Source organism: Excalfactoria chinensis, chromosome 1, assembly GCF_039878825.1.
Source record: "Excalfactoria chinensis isolate bCotChi1 chromosome 1, bCotChi1.hap2, whole genome shotgun sequence".
Lineage (NCBI taxonomy): Eukaryota > Metazoa > Chordata > Aves > Galliformes > Phasianidae > Excalfactoria > Excalfactoria chinensis.
The window spans coordinates 79242237-79263742 of NC_092825.1; the positions used below are offsets into that span (position 1 = coordinate 79242237).

The window sequence follows — 21506 nt, forward strand, 5'->3', positions numbered from 1 at the left end:
TGTCTGAGGGGTGGAGGCAGCAGTCCAGCAGCACTGTGTTCATCACAGGAACCACCGGGGAACAGCATCGGCACAAACAGCCACAGGGTAAGGAAAGGACATTCCTTATTGGTGTTGATACAGCTGACTGTAAATTCATTAGATGTCAATAAAACGGATGTTACATGGACTGGTTTCAGGATCTTTCCTTCTTCAGCTTGCTGCCAGGCTCACCACTAATTAATGAGTGAACAAAAGAGCTTTTGTGTCCACAGCCTCAGAAAATGCAGTTCTTCATTCAGCAACATAGCACAGTCCTAAGAACTTGGCAAGAAAGCCCACTTGCCGCTGCGTCACACCTATTTAGCCAAAGCACGCACTACAATGCTTGGATATGTAAGTCTTGCTTAATTTAACTTGATTTTATTTACTGCCACACCTGTCACAGAGGTACCAAACCTTGCACATAACAAACTGAGGCCTTGAAGATTACAGCTTTGACTACATTTATGCTTTTGAAAGACACTGGTTTTAAGATACTAACACACAGTTATTCCCGAAATGTTGACTTGCACGTTTTCCACCTCTCTAGATCCTACTCTATTTATTTCTAGAATCAGACACTCACAGGCCAGTTTGCACTGGTGCATTTGGGGATTAGAAGCAAAACGGTAGCATGATACACTTGATCTCTATTACATGTAGAAACTGGAGATCCACATCTCCCTGCTATATTCTTCACCTTGCCACTTCCTATGTATCTGCTGGAACCAAACTTCAAGCCTCACCTGAGAGTTACAGGAAATTAACGTAACAAACAGTAGAAATACCACCTTCAAGCCTCAGAGTGGGTTATGAAAGAATCACCTTTCCTTGAGATATAAACACTTAATGTAAGTTAACTTCAGCAACTGTATACGCAGAATTGGCAGTCTTAAGACAGGACAAGATGAATGCCAGAATGTGACACAGGCACTTTATTAGCTTTGTTACTGCTACTTAATGGCAGTCCTTTTTGTAGATTCTGTACCAGCTGTGGTTTCCTTTTGCTCTTAGCCAGCTACAGTGGCTGCAGGACCTCTGTGTTGTGCTTCCACTCCCAGGGCAGGACAGATGTAGGTAATGGACCCATCTCTGGTAACTGTGCTGAGGGCAGCTGCAGAACTCACGTGGGATTTAAAACAGAAGGTATATGGAACACTGAGTGATGATAAAGTGCAGGAGGAGAGAGTTCTGCTACGTGTTGTTCATTTATCACCACTGTTTCAAGCCAACAGCCAACCAGGAGGCAGATCCCATAAAGTAGGTTTCCTTTTCCACATCTACCCGTAACAGGGACAACCGGATGTATACAAGCAAGGCATGCCATGCTATCACGCTGAACCTACAGAATGCAGAGGAGTTACAATGCACAAATGCACAATTAAATGCACAATTAAATGCACAATGCAGAGGAGTTACAAAATACAAGAAGTTTCCAAAAAGCTTTTTGCAAACAAAGCGTTGACTATTTTCACTCTGGCCAGCCTTAGAGCAGGCAGGGTGCCCATGTGCTAATTCAAACTGCTAGGTGTCATTCAGCTCAACAAAGCAAGTACCTGGCTTCTCTGTGGAGGCTCCCTGATTTTTTCCCCTCCCTTGACACAAACACATAGGTTTTGTGTAGTACCCAGGATTCATTCACAGTGATTAAGGAGTTTATTAAACAAAAAGCTTGTCTTTACAAACATTACTTTAGCCAAAAATTTATACAAGTTATTTATCCAAAAATAATCGTGGTGCTTCAGGTTTTTACAACAAAAATCCAGATCTCTGGTTTTGGTACCTTTTGTTCCAGATGAGCTGAGCAGATCAGGAACCAGACTTCTCAACTGGCCTCTATGCTAGGCAGGTTTCCAGTAACGTGGGCTACAAAACACCTTAGCAAGTGGACTCCTGAGAACTCCACAGAACTGTGGAAACAAAGGTATGTTCAGTGCCTGCTGCTGCAGTATCTTGGAGCAAGACAAGCAAACTCAACCGCTGGATGCATTATATTACATCCCCACAGTGCAATACAACATTAATAGAGTAAGCACTTCTAATGTAATCAATTATAGCTTGCTACTGCTAACACTGTTCCAGACGAAGTTGGTCAGTGCAAATCATCATCCACAAGGAACAGCAGCAAGAAAAAAGGAGCATTACCTGACCAGGAATAGCTGAGGAAAGCATCCCTGAGTTTTCTCCTTTACAAACTCCTGGATCCCCAGAACGTTCTTTAACAACAGTCCCTTGGAAGCTCGGTCAATTTTTGTTAACACCATCTGTGTGGATCCAGAAAGAGAAGAGGGGAAAAGAAGATGATTTTGCTGCTAGCCTGGAACATCTGGAAGAGTTCCTGGAGCGTTTTGCAAAGCGGGCTGAAAAGTCTGGGTCACAGCTAATTGCAACAAGTGGTCTTCTGGTAAACTGCATTATACTACCATAGCCTGCACAGGCTGTAGGCCTTTTCATGTTCCTTGAGCTGAGCACTGAAAAAATGTCAATAAAATAAAATAAAATAATAATAATTAAAAAATCTCTTAGATCTCCCCCCCCCATCCTCCCAAAACAAACTTTGGATCTATTTTATTATCAGTAAAGAAGGTGGAGCGGATGGTATTACTAGTCAAGTAGGACAGCTTAGTTATATGCTAAAGGTAATCTAACACAGGTCAAGTTCTCATACTGCTTCCACCTCCTCAAGAACAAAGCACTACTCACCACATAAGGAATCCCAAACTCCTCCAGCATCTCTACTGCAATAAGATCTGTGCTCTGGATTCCTACCACAGCATCGACTAAGAGAAAAGTCCTCTTCAAGCTGTCAGAAATACAGGCAACAAAAGCCAGCACCGTTATTTTATCCTGCTGTGCTACTGCCAAACTCATAAGCAACAAGAAGAAATGCAAGATTTGGAGAAAGACAAGACAAGTAAAGCCGTGCATGGCAGCTGAGAGCTCAGCATGGAGCAGCACCTCCATCTGTTCTGCTGTTTTGATCTGTCTAAGCGTGAGTGAGTGACTGAATGAGGGTCACCACAGAGGTTCCCAGTGAACAACTTTAGACTCATCAACACGACCACTGAAAGCTGCTACCTCTGTGGCGTTTTATCATCTGATTACGTGAATCTGCATGTAAGCATTCATCTCTCATTGCCACACTGAGGTATAGCAAAGTCCCTTACTTGTGCCGCTCCTGCAGATAAGCCTCCACCATATCCACAAAGTCTTCTGGGGCACGGTAGCCATACCCTGGCATGTCCACCAAAGTGAAGTACTTCCCTATGTTGAAGAAATTCATCTTCTTTGTGTGACCCTGGGGAGAGGATTTAGAAAAAAAAGAAGAAAGAGATGCTAAGATGGGCAGCTAAGACATGATACCCTGGAAGCGGTCTCAGTTCCATACCCCATACATAAGCTGTCATCTTCTCCTCTTTTCACAATCTTTTATCGTTCTATCTTTAAAATAATCAACTGAAAATACCTTCACAAGTATCTTGGTTCTTCCCCAAGGGGAACCACCACATGTGCCACCTGTACTATGCACTAAGGAGCTATGACGATCGCTTCCCACCTTGCTCTTTGCAAAAGCCAGGCTGGTACTGGCCTGCTCTCCTGTTACTCGAGCCTTTGCCTCTTCCTCAGACACACTATCTGGGTTACCAAGCAGCTTTTGGCCCAGAGGGCGAGAGGTTATAAGCGACACTTACTGGAGTTTTTGACACCCTGACCTCCACTTCTGGAGCCAACGAAAACAAGGCACGGATTAACGACGACTTGCCCACGTTGCTCCGGCCGATGAAGCACACCTGCGCTAGAGAAGAGCGAGCACTTCCACACCGACCGCACGGAGCACAGCGGGGGCAAAACCACAGCGCCGGGGGCACCAAGTCCACCCCGCCCGGCCTCCCCGCCGTCCCGGCCGCATCCTGACCTCGGGCAGCGAAGGCGGCGGGGCGTGCTCCATGCGCACGGCGGAGCTCACGTAGTCGATGTTGTGGCCGCGGCCGGAGGTGAAGAGCACCTCGGCTCGCTGCAGCGCGGCCAGCCCGGGCTGGAAGAGATTGAAGGCCGCCTCCTCGGCGCCGGGGGCCAGGTTGCGCGCTAACCGCTGCAGCGGGAACATGATGCCGTCGCGGCGGCTCCGCTCCAGCTTCAACACCTGCGAGAGGGCGCCTAGCGGCGAAGGAGAGCGGCCGTGCGGACCCCCGGCCCGGCTCCGCGCCGCCCGCAGCAGCAGCATCGCGGCGGCGCTACCCGGAAGGCGGCGGGCGGGGCGGGGAGGGCTCGGCCTTGCCCAGAGTTTAACCCGTAGCTGTCCGAGCTTTTGGCTTGCCCGGGCCGCAGCGAGTGAAGGGGAGCGGTCTTGTGCTGCCAGATACTTCGGTTGCTCCCAAAGTTATACCTCCGAGTTATATGCATGGAAACTACGACAGATACAATACGATCCAAAAGGTCGGACTCCAATGTAACAAGAGGAGCTTCCCAAGACGTTGCTGTTGCTCACTATGCCCACGAGATGGAGGTGAGGGTGCAGGCAGTGTGCACACGAGCAAACGCCCTGACACGGACGGCCCTGCAGATGTAAAACAGTCCGGTCAGAAGCTGTGCTGCACAGAGCAACTGCCTGCGATGCACCAGTGATGCACCAGTGATGCACCAGTGATGCACCAGTGATGCACCAGTGATGCACCAGTGATGCACCAGTGATGCACCAGTGATGCACCAGTGATGCACCAGTGATGCACCAGTGATGCACCAGTGATGCTCTTGCCACCATATGACCATGCTGCGTGGCTCCACTGCTAAATGATGACAAAGGCTGAACTTCCAAAACTGAGAAACAGCAGCCACCCTCCCCACTGTACCCCGTCCATATTGCACCTGTATGGCCTTCATCGCAGTCATGCAGTAATTTGCTGTGCCGTGAGCAGCTTGTAGTTCAAGCTGAAAAAACAAGACACTAATTAGGAGAATATGAACCTCAGCGTTTCCAGTTTCCATGGCTCAGGTCATGTTTTCTGCCTCCATCCTTTAGTGCTAAGCTCCGTTGCTCAAGAGGAGGTGGCTGAAGCTCCCATGCTACAGGGATATCTGCATCAGTGTTAAATATGTTCTTTCCATCTTGGGCTCATGCCTAAACATGGTAAATTCTTGTTGCGCATGACCTCCAAACCACACAGCGGAGGCTGCATTGACTAAGGCAGCTGAAATTGCTTGCAACAGCAGAGATGAAAATTTCAGTGTATCACCACTGTTGGCTATTCCAAATACAGGAACTGTGAACATGGGAAGCCCAACTTTCCTCTTGAACTTACCCAGCTTTACCTTTGAGCCATCAATGGGTGCTGTGCCCCCTTCACAGCTGTTACCTGCAATTTGGAGGGGGGATGATGATGAGATGTCTGCCTTCTTGCCCATGGTTCCCTCATCTGTGGAAGTTTTGTGTCTATTTGACCAGAAGACCAAAGCCCTTTCAAGCATGTGCATTTCAGCACAGCCATGGACATCCATAAAACAGCTGTGGCTGCTGCAGGTGGAAGATCCATGTCCCCTTAGGAACAGGCAAAATAGGATAAGAATAACCTTCCCCCCATTCTTAATGATAAAATCCTCACTGTCGGATCAGAGCCAGGCATAAAAATCACTCTGCTTATACTTTGCAAGTTCTGCTACAGATCTTATCTTCTCTTAGTAATGTTATGTGGAAGTCCAGAAAGCAGAAAACAAATACTGATAGCATTTCCTTTACGCCGACCAATTCACTGCACAGGAAGAAGCTTCTTCATCTGAATAACCATCAAGCTGTGGCTACAGTCAGAGGTCCGTATGAGCACAGAAAGAGCAGTGGCTCTAACTGCTGTACATCCCTAGCAGGGGAAGATGGGGATCTCACAGCAAGCTGGATGCTGCAAGAAGCCTGCGTCACCCATGAACACAAGAGCTGCCTTGGAAGTGGTCAGGAACATCACATGGACTATTGTTCTGCTCACCAGCACTGCAGTCACAGGAGCTTCAGGTAGTTATGGCAGTATTTTGGGATCAAATGAGTATTAAGGGCTGAGGAGGAAGGAGCAGTGCATCACAATGATCTTCTTATTGATTCTTCAGATGGAAAACAACAACAAAAAGAAAAAACACATTAAAAAAAACCCAAAAATTAAGGAAAGGGATCTTTAGAAATTGACAATTGGAATTTCTGATGGGAAACCAATAACCTGCGAGAGTTTAACACTTACTGTGATTCACAAATTCATTTAAAAAAAATAATCTCAGTTCCATAAATGTGGGATCTGAAAATATAGCAATACGCTTTCAGCTCCTTCTCATACAATAACTATGCACTAACTTTGCAAATTCATGGGTTCTTTTTTTTGTATGTTTTTTTTATTTTCCCTTTGATTTTTGTGCATTTTTGTTTTTGTATGTTGGCTTTTGTTGGGACTGGGTAGGACAGAGTGCTGTGGGGCAGTGATCTTGAGTCCGTCAGGGGTTTCTCCATCCAAACAGGTGTGTGTTTTCTTCTCGGCTAAATGTTGTATTTACTCTTCCACTTTGTCATTTCTCATTTGACAGCACTACAATCAGGGAAACTGGTTCAAATAAGTTTTAGAGTGGCAGGACAGAATTTGACTCCAGTGCTTGACCTGATTAGGAGAGCTGCATATGTACAACAAAACAGGGCTCAGTGTCCATTTTTCTCCTGTACTGGGCAGTGATGCTGAGGGAAGAGCACCCCAAGAAACCTTCCCACGCCAATGGGCTCAGCCAGCCTTCGCTTTCAAGCCCTGTTACTTATCCATTGGCTTAGGGAAAGGGCTGTATAGAGGACAGGAGTAAAATCAAGGACCAAGTTGGCAAACACAGCCATGAATTTGGCAATTGGTTTCTGTCTAAAATGACACACACAGCTCTTGGGCTAGCAGAGACAGGACCTCACTCCAGAATGTAGCATGGCTGACATTTCCGTGTGAAGCACAGACCAGAACTCTGAGGCCATACGTGACATCCTACAGCACCTTTTCATACATCCTCCTCTTTCCTTGTCTCCTCCAGGAATTGACAGAGTGTCAGCAAACCTGGGTCACAGCACTGTGATGACCTGCCTTAACAAAACAAATATAACTATGGTAACATGGAAAATAAACCCCAAGTCTGGAGGCCAGTGCAGCCTGACATACTTGAAGGGTCACAAGGCAGAAAAAATCAACTGCAGTAACAGAATAAACTGGAGATCCAGACCAGACTGGGATCAGGCACTTGAGATACAGCAAATAAGAATGGCTGATGAGGGAAATTACACCTGTGAAGTGGTGAATGCAGACGGGAATTTCCACATCCATTATCACCTGACTGTGCTAGGTAAGGGTCGCCTTCCTCATTTCACTGCTCTCCAGAGGACTGTGTCCAGGCCTGGGCATACAAAGCTCCTCTCCTTGTGCACTGGAAGAAGTGTGCAGGAAGAAGTGGAGCTTTCTCATAGGAATGAATGGTCACGTATTTCATTCAGAATAATTCAGCTTCTTCTCTTTCCCAATTTGACAAAACTCTCTTTCCTTCTGTTGCTTCTTCCTCCCCTGTAGTTATAAGTGATGAGTGTGAAGCAATATTCAGTACTCTAAAGAAGGATTCTGAATGAGCACACTGTTATGCTGCAGTCACTCAGCAATGGCTGCTTGGGACAAGTCTAATTTAGTGCTGTATTGTAGTGAATTACCAACCTCCATGTCCAGGGATACCTTCTCACAGGGCACGTGGCCATGGTATTTCACTCAAATGCAGGTGTATGGTGGAAATAATACAAGTATGGTATTGTATGGTTGGAATAGTACAAATATAGATGGAAACAAATAGATAGAGGGTAAAAGCAGATATTCATGGACTGAAAATCCATCCAGAGTTCAAACAAAATTAAACACAGCAACAATAACAGCAACAACAATAAAAAACAACACAGTGCTATGAGACCGGAGAGGAATTGTGCACCAAGGGCAGAGCTGAGAATATATTTATGGTGGATGTCGAATTTGTGAATATTTCGATTTGCTTGAGCCCAAAAGCCTCAGCATTCCATATTTAAATCAACATGTAGAAGTCTGCATCTTGACTGAAGCCCAGCAATATAAAAAGGAAAGATGCACCAGAAATCTGCACAATGAATCACGTGCTGTTTTGGCTCAGTGAAAACTCTCCTTTCACCCTAGAAGTTAAATGCTACTGTTTGCTCAACACAAGAGAAGGTGATGAAAGAGTGGATTGTGTATTATAGAACTATTACCTTGGTTGTACACACAACAAGAAAATCAGAAGGAATATTAGCATGTCTGTGTACTCTCATGCACAAAGATATGAAAAAAACCAACAGAAAAAATATCTGAAGGTAGAGCAAGAAGTGTATTCACATGGGAATGTATGAATAATGGCTACATTTGAAAGAGAGAAGAAACAACTCGAGGAAGAGACTTTGGAGGCAAACAGCACAGCTGGGGCTTAGAATTGCCTGCACACAGTTCTGTGCCTTCAGCTAAAAGGCTGGAGGACAAGACAGGTTCTCCCTTGATTCCCTCGCATTTGCACAGCAAATTAAGGCAAATGGATTAGATTAAGCAATTGCTTAATTATTCTGCATGCCTGCTCATGTCACAGCAGTGAGGTATTGTATTAATTTGACACCTGGCGCTGTGCTGGTGAATGCACTCCTGGGTGAGTTATGCTTTGTGTTTGCAGTCATTTCCGATACTGCTCTGAAGATTGGGACAGCCTCCAGGACTTGAAGCACCTGAAATTGGCAAGTAACTCCAGAATCTAGGAGCTAATTTTAATTGAATCTGTATTTTTCTCTTCTTCAGATCCAGGCAATTCCTCACACTCATCTGCAGCAGTAAAGGAAACAATGGCTAATACACAAGAAAGTAAGTAATTTTCTCCTATTCCTACTTATTTTAATTGCAATTCTTAATGGGAATCATTATTTATTTATTTATCCTGAAAGAAAAATATGGATTTTTACCCCAGATTTTACTGGAGTAGGGATAGTAACATTTTCCTTTACGTCAGAGAACACCAAACCTGTCCTCTTCTGAGAGATTCGGTTGGAATCTCCCACCATAAATTCAGGACTGTAGGAAAATATGAGTGTACAGCAAGTGTTTGCCTTTGGGTAGAGCTATGAGAAAATAAATGTGTACCTGCTATCCTAATGGAATTTGTTTGTCTGCACCTTCCAGACATTAATGGACAGTGTGCATTTCATTCAGAAGACTCCATTCATAAATGGATCTTAACAATTTCTCAATTTTTTTTTTCTAACAAGCCACAGTTCCATTAGGCAGAATGTATTTACTCTGGCAGAAAGCTTCTGAGTTCAGCTGAGACAAGCTGAAAGCAGTTATCAGGGGAAGAAGAGTTATATATTCCATCACTATTGCTCTGTACAAAAAACTTGTGGAATTTAGCATCAGAAAATCTCTTGTTAAGCCTGTACAACTTAAGACTGAACATAAACATGGATTTCTGTGTAGAATATCTGTGCACAGTTACTTCAGTCAGTGAATCATTTTAATCCAGCAAAGCAGGAAAAACTAGCATATATACCATAGGCATCAGAAAGGACTTCGTTTCAAATGTCTCTTTGCTGCTATTTGCTCATGGTAAGCAATCTGTATTAAAGCTACGAGAGGTTTAAGCACAGAAAACCACATTCAACCAGCTCACGTCTTTACTCAACAGGGCATTTGTCTGACATAGAGTGTTTCAGGTCATTTCATGATGCTGTGCTACCTGCAAAATTGCTCATTTTATGATCCAACATTTTAGATGTCTAATAAGAGGATAAAAAACGTGTTCAGTTGAGGAAAATAGATAACCATGTTTACTGTACTTCTCATGACGGTAGACAGTACCTTAAGAAAATGGGCTATCTCTTCCTCCAGAAAAAGGAAAACGAGATCAGTTTGTATCCTTGCTACCCATTGGGACAGTAGAAATCAAAGGCTTTCTGACGAAAGACTGCCAGTAGAGAATCTGATCCAAGTGACAAAAGCAAAGACAAAGTAGGCTCCAAACCTGGAAAAGTGGCAACTATACAGAATTTGACAGAGAGCACAGAGGCACATGGGTAACAAGAGGCAGGGAACTACTAAATGAATGCTACACTACAAATGTTTAAGCAACGAGAAAAAAGTTCAATACATCAGAATAAATTGCTGACCAACGTGCTGGAGCACGATTTTCTTCCAGTATCTCTCTCAACCAATATGTCCCACTGGGAAATATGTTGATAGAGCAGACTGTAATAGCCCACTGGTTTCACAATCCACAACTGCAACAGCAGATGACAGACAACATCTGGATAAACAAAGACAAGGCCTCACTCCAGAATGTAGCACGGCTGACATTTCCGTGTGAAGCACAGACCAGAACTCTGAGGCCACACGTGACATCCTAGAGCACCTTTTCATACATCCTCCTCTTTCCTTGTCTCCTCCAGGAATTAACAGAGTGTCAGCAAACCTGGGTCACAGCACTGTGATGACCTGCCAGAACAAAACAAATATAACTTTGGTAACATGGAAAATAAACCTCAAGACTGGACGCCAGTGCAGCTTGGCATACTTGAAGGGTCACAAGGCAGAAAGAACCAACTGCAGTAACAGAATAAACTGGAGATCCACACCAGACTGGGATCAGGCACTTGTGATACAGCAAATAAGAATGGCTGATGAGGGAAATTACACCTGTGAAGTGATGAATGCAGACGGGAATTTCGACCGCCATTATCACCTGACTGTGCTAGGTAAGGGTCGCCTTTTTCATTTCACTGTTCTGCAGAGGACTGTGTCCAGGCCTGGGCATACAAAGCTCCTCTCCTTGTGCACTGGAAGAAGTGTGCAGGAAGAAGTGGAGCTTTCTCATAGGAATGAATGGTCATGTATGTCATTCAGAATAATTCAGCTTCTTCTCTTTCCTTATTTGACAAAACTCTCTTTCCTTCTGTTGCTTCTTCCTTCCCTGTAGAGTTATAAGTGATGAGCGTGAAGCAATATTCAGTACTCTAACGAAGGATTCTGAATGAGCACACTGTTATGCTGCAGTCACTCAGCAATGGCTGCCTGGGACAAATCTAATACAGCCCTGTATTGTAGTGAATTGCCAACCTCCATGTCCAGGGATACCTTCTCTCAGGTCACGTGGCCATGGAATTTCACTCAAATGCAGGTGTACGGTGGAAATAATACAAGTATGGTATTGTATGGTTGGAATAGTACAAATATAGATGGAAACAAACAGCTAGAGGGTAACTAAGCAAAAGGAGTCACCAACACTGACACCTTCAAGGTAGGTGCTCGCCAATGTCAAGGCACACCGCAAGGACTCCACAAAGGAGCAATCTCCAGAAAGAGATGCTACCTTAGTGGTGGTCAGCTTGTAAATAGGATCTGGGAGAGCTGGAGTCAAGCTCCACCCCTTCCGGGAGCACAGCTGAGTTACCTTCACTTGTGCTCCTGCAGCTGACTCGTCGCTTGCCTCAGGTGGTTAATCAGGGGTTCAGGCTGTGATCAACAGTTTCCCTTGCAGCAGGAGAACTGTCCAAAATGAAAAAAGATACACCATCCTTGTCTCCCGTCACTTTGGAACACACTGCTGTGATGAGATGGCACTTCCACCTCTCTTCTTGCTATGCTCCTTTTGGGTAGTCGATAAAACTATCCCTTTGCAGCAATGCACATGCATCTCCCCCCTTCCCGGTACTTTGCAGTTTCCCCAAGGATGGCTCTGTACTGCGATGACCACGGGAACCCTGTGTGCGAGGCAGAGACAGTGAAGCCAGCTGCTGAGATCTGGTGGGTCCCAGAGAGCAACTCCACACCCAGAGCAGACAGCCACGATAACGGGACAGTGACTGTTCTCAGCAGGTTCACAGCACAGAGCACCAGTGGGAAGAATCCTACCTGCACTGTGTCCCATGCAACTCTGAACGAGACCAAGTCCATAGCCTGCTTCCCATGTAAGCATCCTTTTGTGTGCTCAGTGTTCGAAGTCCTGTTTAGCCCCCTGTTCACATTCTTGCTCTACAGCTACAGACACCTACAGTGAAATTCTACAAAGACAAGTGTCATCCCATAGCACTTTTGGTCATAAACTTTGACAATTTGTTTGTGTTCCAGTCACATGTTCCAAGTGTTTTTTTTTCCCTAAGAGGGAAGTACATTGTTGCATTAGTGTTCTTTTGGTAGTTGGAAAGCTGTAGGAAGCAGCCTCAGAGCATGGTAAGACAGAGACCAAATACCAAATGGTTAGCAGAAACAAATAAATAACTTCATTCTGAGTTATGAATCACAACATGGAGATATGCTGAGTCCTTGTGTGAGGCTCATAGTGCAGACATGTCGTGAGTGGTTCACTGCGGAATTTGGGCCTTCTGTTTTGTATCTGACACAAACAACATTGTTGTTTCTCAGATAGCTTTCATTAATGACTTTCCCTTTTGCTAAAGAGGATTTTATTTTACAAGCACACTGAAAATGCATGTGCTAAAGCAGCTTTATGCTTACACTGAAATATTAAAGAAACAGAGCAGTAAGAAGACACAACTAAGACTAATTCATTGTGTTTAGCACACAGACACCTTATACCATGTATAGCCATCTTTGTTGGTTTCCTGATGATCATCACCTTTGAAGCTGCCATTTACTATTTAAAGCTTCATGGTTACAGGTATGTACAATGTGGGGCTAAGGAAAACTTGTCTGGTGTTAGCAGAAAGCTTTAAATACTGCTCGTGTCTTGAAATCAAATGATTCTGTCACTCTGTGCTGCTCAGGGTAACTACTGTGGGTGAATGAACCATATCAAATATTTTGACTTTCTGCTGCAGTAATTGTGCACTGCACACATCTTCACTGAATAATGGCACTGAGTAGAAACCATAGATGGTTAGATGTTGGCAAGGGATACTCATTATATTGCATGCTACATTGAATGGAAACTCTTTATTCTGTCAGGAAACTGGCAGAGTAAATCCATACTTCAGGTACTGTGAGAGCCTGTCGGTCGTCGGTCTCTCTCTCGTTCAGCTTCCCTTTGTGTGTTCAGTGTCCTGTTTAGCCCTCTGTTCCTGCACTAGGACATCAATGGCAGTTGCATGACTGCAGCAGGAACCATGCAGCTGAGCTGAAGTTTCCAGTGAAAATTTGTTGGTGTGGGGAACGTTAATGTTTGTGCTGTCAGAATTGAAAAGCGCTCTTTCTAGGCAAGAAGATAAACATGGTACTCTTCCTTTCCAAAAAGAAGGCTGAAGTTAGTCTTATTCAGAAGTACACAGCAAAGAATATATTCTAGAAGGTTCGATCCTGCTACAGGCACGTAGTAGATGGTTTGTGAGGTGTACCTAAAGTAACTGTTTCACTTTAGACCACATTGCATGGTTTCTTCACTGTGTCATCAGCCTTGCTTGTCTGCTGGCCTCCTTTTTCCTTTTGGCTGTTCTTCACCTCTGCATATTCTGTTATGCAAGGTATGCGCAGGATGTGATACATGCAAATCCCCTTTGGTCACACCTAGAGACGTTTACGAGGGCTTCTGGTGCTATTTCACATCACGTGCAGTCATCTCAGAATCTGTCACAAGTGAGCCAGCTCAGCACATGCTCACGCAGCTTCATTGGAGGTCTGTATCTTCACAGCTGCTCTTAGAATTCATTCATTGGTGCCAGAGACCCCACCTCTTGCTTCCATACTTCTTCCAGTAGCAAAAATACAAAAGGAACGGTCTGTTCAGTTCCATCGATCGGATAGAAAAAAACAGGATTTCTGGGCTATGAAGATTAAATGACAACAAAGTATCTTCTGGAGGTTGGATACACACTTTTGGACAATCTTGTCTTTCTCAAACAAAAGTAAGGAAGGCAGGGCCAATGCAGAAATGCAGGAAGTATTGCACAAGATCAGAATCAGGCTGTAACTGTTCCAGAGTTCTGGCAGCAATCTGGCAGCATGGCCAGTTATCAGAGCTAGCCTCTCTGCCACAAGGTGCTACTGCTGTCCAGAGTTACAGCACAAACAAGTAATGCAGAAACAGAACTAAAGTATTCTCACATGAGGCTACAGATATAAAGCCTCATGTTTCTGAAATTCCCCTCCAAAAGTAATAAATTGGAGGAATTCTGTTCTTACATTCCTAGAGCCCAGAATTGCATTCCTCAGAAAATCCTAGTCCTCACATTTATGGTACTGATGTCTTGTTTTCCAGAAAGAAGAGGAACCCATAAAAGCCAAAGCATATCCCATGTGCGTAGCCATCCAGGGCTATTTCTAACTCAGCACCTGAGCAGAGATGAAAGAAACTCCCTATATGCTTCAGTCAGCAATGTGAGATGCCACAGCGAATCACAGTGTCAAAGCATTCAGGCAGATGAAGCAAACATCCGCGAAGCAGCCAGTGTAACTGTGCAGAAATATAGCTTGCAGGGCAGATCCCACCTGACCTTTGTCAGCTTTTTCTTTCTCTCTAAAGCAACCATGGATGCCATCACTCATGCAAATAAACAATTGGAAAAAAATTCATGTTGTATAAAAGGAAGTCACTCAGTTTTAAGTACACGGTATCCTACCCTAGTATTCAAGTATCCTATTTGACTGGCTCAGATACATCAGAAGAAATTTTCTTGCATACTAACAATAGCAGCTTTCCCAAGATGGCTATGCAGGACTGAAGCTAAATTTGAGCAGATCTGTTATTTTCACTGGAAGAATTTGGTATTTCATTATGAAAATGACTTATCACCACAAGCAACAACAACAACAAAGAGGATAGAGAATATCTGACCTTGAGTAGTTACTGCCATCTGAGGCATCAAAGATATTACAGTCCTGAGATCTAAGCTTTACACTCTCATTTACCTCTTTGCATAAAAGAGAGCTGCAGCCCACGGAACACAGATATCTGTAGCAGTTTTTTTAAACACATCCTACTGGCTCTATCACGAAAGAGTCCTTGTGTGTCATCTTCCAGATGATGATAAACTGCCACAACCAGTGATGCATAGAGAATAAAATCATAAAAGCATTTGAGTCCAACTCCCTGCAATGAAGAGGGACACCTACAGCTAGATCAGGTTGCTCATCAGGTCCCATCCAGCCTGACCTAGAATGTCTCCAGAGACAGGGCATCTACCACCTCTCTGAGCAACTCGTTCCAGTGCTTCACTACCCTTACTGTAAAAAACCGTTTTCCTCATATCCAGTCTACATCTCTTCTCTTTTAGTTTGAAACCATCTTGCCTTGTCCTGTCACCACAGACTCTGCTGAAGAGTTGAAAGGCCGCACTGAAGTCCAGATAGATGGCATTGGCTCACCCCTTGTCCTCTGATGCAGTTATGACATCATAAAAGCAACCAGATTGGTCAGGCAGGACTTGCTCTTGGTGTATCCATGCTGGTTATCCCAGATTACCTTCCTCTCTTCCACATACCATAGAATAGCTGCCAGGAGGATCTACTCCATGATCTTCCACCGTACTGACTTAAGGCTGTCAGGTCAGTAGTTCCCCGGGTCATCCTTTCTATTCTTCTTAAAAATGGTTGTGACGTTGCCTTTTTCTCAGTCACCGGGGGCTTCACCTGACTCTTGATATCATCAAGGGTGGCTTGGTGACTGTGTTAGCCAGTTTCCTTAGGACTCTGGGATGCATCTCATTGGGACCAATGGACTTACAGATGTTCAGGTTCCTCAGGTTGTCACAAACATGATCTTTGCTTACAGTCGGAGGGGGCATCAATCCCAGAGGATTTTGTTGATTAACTGCCTGATCGAGCTGGAAGCTGGCTCTTCAACAAGTTACTTCTAAATCTACATCTAAATCTCCCTGATTTTACTCTTTGTCTATCTGATGTCCCTCAAAAGTGTGAACTCCAACACCGCGTGGTCATTTCAGCCCTAGCAGCTTCCAATCTTGATGTCAACAGTCAGCTCACTTTAATTGGTGAGCAACAGGTCCAGCACTGCAACTCCTCTGGTGGGGCTGTCCCTGGCCTTCCCTTGGTTTCAGGCATACCAAGTGCACCTAGACAGATGAAAATAGGTATAAAGCATTTCAAGACACATAACTGCTTGCCCATAAGTCCTATTAACTTGGAAGATGTATTGTTTTTTCTTTGAATAGCAAACTAGCTTGGCCTCCACTTCCTAGCTGAAATCACTGGTTTATTTACCACTACCTTGCTTCTCCTCGCCTTTTTCTGGTGCAGCTGTAAATCACTTCCTGTTTCTGGCCATGGCAGTCGATGAACACAGTCGATGATTCCATTCCATGCTCACAGACACAGCCCCATTGTGACCATCTGCTGTCACATACAGCTATTTGGTCACCGGAGATCTTGAACTTTGCACAACCGACACACAATGCAAATGAACTCAGGGACAAGAGAAGAATAAACACACTGCACTGCTAAACAAGTTCCTGCTAATTCACTGTGGTAACCTAACTGCCTTATCAAAAGCCAGCAGAAAACCACACTGACTCTGATATTTGTAGTTATCCTGGTAAGTTTCCACAGTGCGCATCAACTGACTGCATGCAAGTAGTACTCAGCTAAACTGCTTCTCTGCAGCATTCGAACAAGCGCTGCGGATGTGTACATACAAACTCACATGCGGACACACAGCTGCTCCACCAATGGTTGTATTTTACCGTAAGACAACCTGCAGAGCTACAACTCTGCTTGACTTTTACTAAGCAAATTACAGACAAACGATACACAGATAAGACTCTTCTTTTTTCTTCTCTCTCTTCATCAACTGTAAGACAACTCAACGTTTCAGAGATGCCAACAAAGTTATCCCCTAGGTTAGCAATATACCACCAGTGTCAGCAGCAGCATGCAAGATGTGAATCTGAGACTTGCTGTATTGTTTGGGGCTAGCATATGGTGTTTGACTTTTGCCAGAAAGAAAAATTAATAGCATTCTTTACTGCAGTTTCCATTCAAACAGCTCAGAGTTTCTCCGTCCTCCTTCAGAGGTGAAAGAGATCAAACTCTTACAGTAGAATCCACAGGATGATATGATCAACCTTGCCACCATTCCTTGGTCTATTTATTCTCAAAGCCATCACAAACCTTCTGCTGGACTGAGGATAAAGCTACCCAAGCTTTCTACATTCTGAGTTTCGGTCTCATCTCCTGGGCAGTTATTGGAATGACCTGGAATGTTTTGTCCTTTATCTCACCAGATGCCAGATCTTCTCTTTGTCCATGTTCACGACTCAATAAGCTTCGGCAAGAAAAGATTTCTTGCCTTTTTTGATTGTCATTGGTTTTTAATACACTAGTTTTAAGTTATTGTTCTTATACGTAAAAAGAAGAAGCAGTTCTAACAAATTCAGAAATCACACAAACTTTTCTCACTGCACCTTTAACCCTAAGAATGAAGTAACTGCTCTAAGTATCAGTTCTTCTGCAGCACAGATGCGCTACTGAGACCGCAAACTGACCACTGACCCTTTTTTTTTATTGCTTGGTGAGCCTATCCCGAAGTATTACATAAAGCCGTCTCACATCCTGTTCACTTGCAGAACTCTGAGAGCTCTCCAGCATCACCATGTGTAGCATTTCCATATTGCTAGTACTAAATCGCTAGCACAATTCTCCTCTTGTCCCTGTTAATCCTGTTTCAGCACGGTTAATGGAACACTGGGAGAATGAAAGGTGTTCTCAGTTCCCCGGAGTATTTGTAAAGCTCAGTATGAGGATACAAACCCACGCCTGTCTCCCTGAAAAGCTCTCACGGCAACCTGTAGAACACCCTGCTTTTCTTCTGCGTGCTATGACTCATGCAACCTGTCTGATCTGCCCCAAGATTGCCATAAGGAGGAAGTACTGCTGCAGTGGTGAGGAACAGCCAGGGAGGGGACAGGGCAAGTGAAGCAGAGGCTGCTTGGTTCTCTCAAATGTTGATGGTGTTCCAGCGTGAAAGTGATGCTGTGTTCCCGTTGGAGGCAATTTCTCTTTATAGTGGCAATGAAACTCCAGAGCAGACTGTGAGGGAAGGCGTGACTAAATTAAAGGAGCTCTTCTTGTGTCTAAAGATGAATGAACAACAGACATTTCTACTTAATTCTGCTATTCAGAGGCTCCTTTATCTGGAACATCTGCTTTCTCCAAAAGCAGTTTTAAAAGCCCTGTTGTTACTTATTCTGTCTTTGGATGTGTTCAGGCATTGGCAAAAGACCACACTGTAAAGAAAAAATATCAGCTGATATTTTTTTGAGAGAGGAATAAATTGGGATCATGCCTGGATACTGATAACGCCTTGTCATTACTAGAGGAAGAACATGTTTCCTCCCATCCCCTAACGTCTAATGCAAAATATATACTCTCCCAGTTGTTTGCAAAGAAGGGACAAGCAGAAGCCACAGTCACTGTTATCTATTTCCACATGCTTTCCCAGACTATCAGCACAGGAGGCTTGGTGCTGTGAAGGTCCAGCAAGGACCAAGGCTGACTACCTTCATTAGTACGTAGCTATTAATGCTGGAGGTCAGGAGAACATGCAGCCATTTGTCTTTGCTGTCAGACTCATGCCTAGGTAGCACATCCACATTAGACAGCAGCTTGAACGGAAAAAGCACAGAAGAAGATTCATTGCAGGAATTACACAAAAAATGGGACCAGGCAGGCGTCTGCTCCCCAGATTTCCTTGTCATGATGCTGGACAGCAACACAGCAGCAGAGAAAGCATCGGCTCCGCTGCTGGGCTGGGTTGGGGGAAGGAAACAGAGAAGGATGTGAGCTTCTGATGGTGGGGTTATTTTCTGTTTACTTTGTTGTTCTCATTTGTTTTTTGGAGGTGAAAATGTGTGGGAAGGAAGTGGCAGAGATCAGCTTAGGAAATGTTTAGCTTTTCTTAGGAAGACAGCCATCCCCAGTGAAAAGTTTCCAAACAACAAACCAACACGTACTGGTCACTTCTATGGGGCTTTTTGGTGATTGGTATAATTTGATATTTCCCCTGGGTCTTAAAGGTCATCTTCAAAACAGTTCAGGTAGATTTTAAAGGAGAACACTGTGATGGCAAGCTCACAGCTGAACCTACTCAAAGAAACTTGTGCATCTTCCTCACACACCAGGCTGAGGATGGGAATCTGGTTTGAAGCAGATGGCAGATCCAAGTAGCTGCTCAGCCCATCAAGACACAGGGCAAGGCACAGCCACCAAGACACCTTTACAAGGCATACCAGAACTGGACATCACCTAGAAGGACAGACACTTTCTGGGTTAGGACAGTGAATACACTGACACAATTGCTCTCACTGGTTAGGACAACAGTTGTCATCATGATTGCCGAATGACAAACCAAACAAAAGAAAATCCTAAAACCACCCAAATCCACATATTTAGCAGTTTGATGGTTCCCATTTTTGGAGGAGAATAGCTGTGTGTGTTTGCTGTGGTTTTCTCAGCTATGCTTATGCATCTATCACGGTGCTCTGTCCTCACACAAAAACTGCAGGCATCAGATAAAGCAGATATTCATGGACTGCAAATCCATCCAGAGTTCAAACAAAATTAAACACAGCAACAATAACAGCAACAAAAAACAACACAGTGCTAAGAGACCAGAGAGGAATTGTGCACCAAGGGCAGAGCTGAGAATATATTTACAGCGGATGTTGAATTTGTGAATATTTCGATTTGCTTGAGCCCAAAAACCTCAGCATTCCATATTTAAATCAACATGTAGAAGTCTACATCTTGACTGAAGCCCAGCAATATAAAAAGGAAAGATGCACAGGAAATCTGCACAATGAATCAAGTGCTGTTTTGGCTCAGTGTAAACTCTCCTTTCACCCTAGAAGTTAAATGCTAGTTTGCTCAACACAAGAGATGGTGATGAAAGAGCGGATTGTGTATTTTAGAACTATTACCTTGGTTGTACACACAACAAGCACATCAGAAAGAATATTAGCATGTCTGTGTACTCTCATGCAACAAGATATGAAAAAAACCAAACAGAAAAAATATCTGAAGGTACAGCAAGAAGTGTATTCACATGGGAATGTATGAATAATGGCTACATTTGAAAGAGAGAACAAACAACTTGAGGAAGAGACTTTGGAGGCAAACAGCACAGCTGGGGCTTAGAATTGCCTGCACACAGTTCTGTGCCTTCAGCTAAAAGGCTGGAGGACAAGACAGGTTCTCCCTTGATTCCCTCGCATTTGAGCAGATGCTTAATTATTCTGCATGCCTGCTCATGTCACAGCAGTGAGGTATTGTATTCATTTGACACCTGGCGTTGTGCTGGTGAATGCACTCCTGGGTGAGTTATGCTCTGTGTTTGCAGTCATTTCCGATACTCCTCTGAAGAATGGGACAGCCTCCAGGACTTGAAGCACCTGAAATTGGCAAGTAACTCCAGAATCTAGGAGCTAATTTTAATTGGATCTGTATTTTTCTCTTCTTCAGATCCAGGCAATTCCTCACACTCATCTGCAGCAATAAAGGAAACAATGGCTAATACACAAGAAAGTAAGTAATTTTCTCCTATTCCTACTTATTTTAATTGCAATTTTTAATGGGATTTTTTTTTTTTTTCCCTGAAAGAAAAATATGGATTTTTACCCCAGATTTTACTGGAGTAGGGATAGCAACATTTTCCTTTACGTCAGAGAACACCAAACCTGTCCTCTTCAGGGAGATTCGGTTGGAATGTCCCTCCATAAAATCAGGACTGTAGGAAAATATTAGTGTACAGCAAGTGTTTGCCTTTGGGTAGAGCTATGAGAAAATAAATGTGTACCTGCTATCCTAATGAAATTTGTTTGTCTACACCTTCCAGACATTAATGGACAGTGTGCATTTCATTCAGAAGACTCCATTCATAAATGGATCTTAACAATTTCTCAATTATTTTTTTCTAACAAGCCACAGTTCCATTAGGCAGAATGTATTTACTCTGGCAGAAAGCTTCTGAGTTCAGCTGAGACAAGCTGAAAGCAGTTATCAGGGGAAGAAGAGTTATATATTCCATCACTATTGCTCTGTACAAAAAACTTGTGGAATTTAGCATCAGAAAATCTCTTGTTAAGCCTGTACAACTTAAGACTGAACATAGACATGGATTTCTGTGTAGAATATTTGTGCACAGTTACTTCAGTCAACAAATCATTTTAATCCAGCAAAGCAGGAAAGACTAGCAAATAAACCATAGGCATCAGAAGGGACTTCATTTCAAATGTCTCTTTGCTGCTATTTGCTCATGGTAAGCAATCTGTATTAAAGCTATGAGAGGTTTAAGCACAGAAAACCACACTGACCCAGCTCACGTCTGTACTCAACAGGGTATTTGTCTGACATAGAGTGTTTCAGGTCATTTCATGATGCTGTGCTACCTGCAAAATTGTTCATTTTAAGATCCCAAATTTTAGATGTCTAAAAAGAGGATAAAAAACTTGTTCAGTTGAGGAAAATAGATAAACATGTTTACTGTACTTCTCATGATGG

General features: G+C 43.8%; 2 protein-coding genes across 2 annotated transcripts; one reads left to right on the plus strand and one right to left on the minus strand.

The window, feature by feature from the left end:
• Positions 1 to 934: 934 nt before the first annotated feature.
• Positions 935 to 4330, minus strand: GTPBP8 (GTP binding protein 8). Its single transcript, XM_072344751.1, has 7 exons — positions 3938 to 4330; positions 3714 to 3812; positions 3189 to 3319; positions 2725 to 2824; positions 2167 to 2285; positions 1805 to 1931; positions 935 to 1363 (listed from the first exon to the last, which is right to left on the minus strand). The coding sequence occupies exons 1-6, from the start codon at positions 4244 to 4246 to the stop codon at positions 1847 to 1849; spliced, it is 843 nt and encodes a 280-aa protein (XP_072200852.1). The 5' UTR covers positions 4247 to 4330; the 3' UTR covers positions 935 to 1363; positions 1805 to 1846.
• A 1556-nt stretch (positions 4331 to 5886) lies between these two features.
• Positions 5887 to 20428, plus strand: LOC140252378 (cell surface glycoprotein CD200 receptor 1-B-like). Its single transcript, XM_072337007.1, has 5 exons — positions 5887 to 6022; positions 7060 to 7365; positions 11762 to 12010; positions 12621 to 12720; positions 20347 to 20428. The coding sequence occupies exons 1-5, from the start codon at positions 5887 to 5889 to the stop codon at positions 20426 to 20428; spliced, it is 873 nt and encodes a 290-aa protein (XP_072193108.1).
• The last annotated feature ends 1078 nt before the right edge of the window (positions 20429 to 21506 follow it).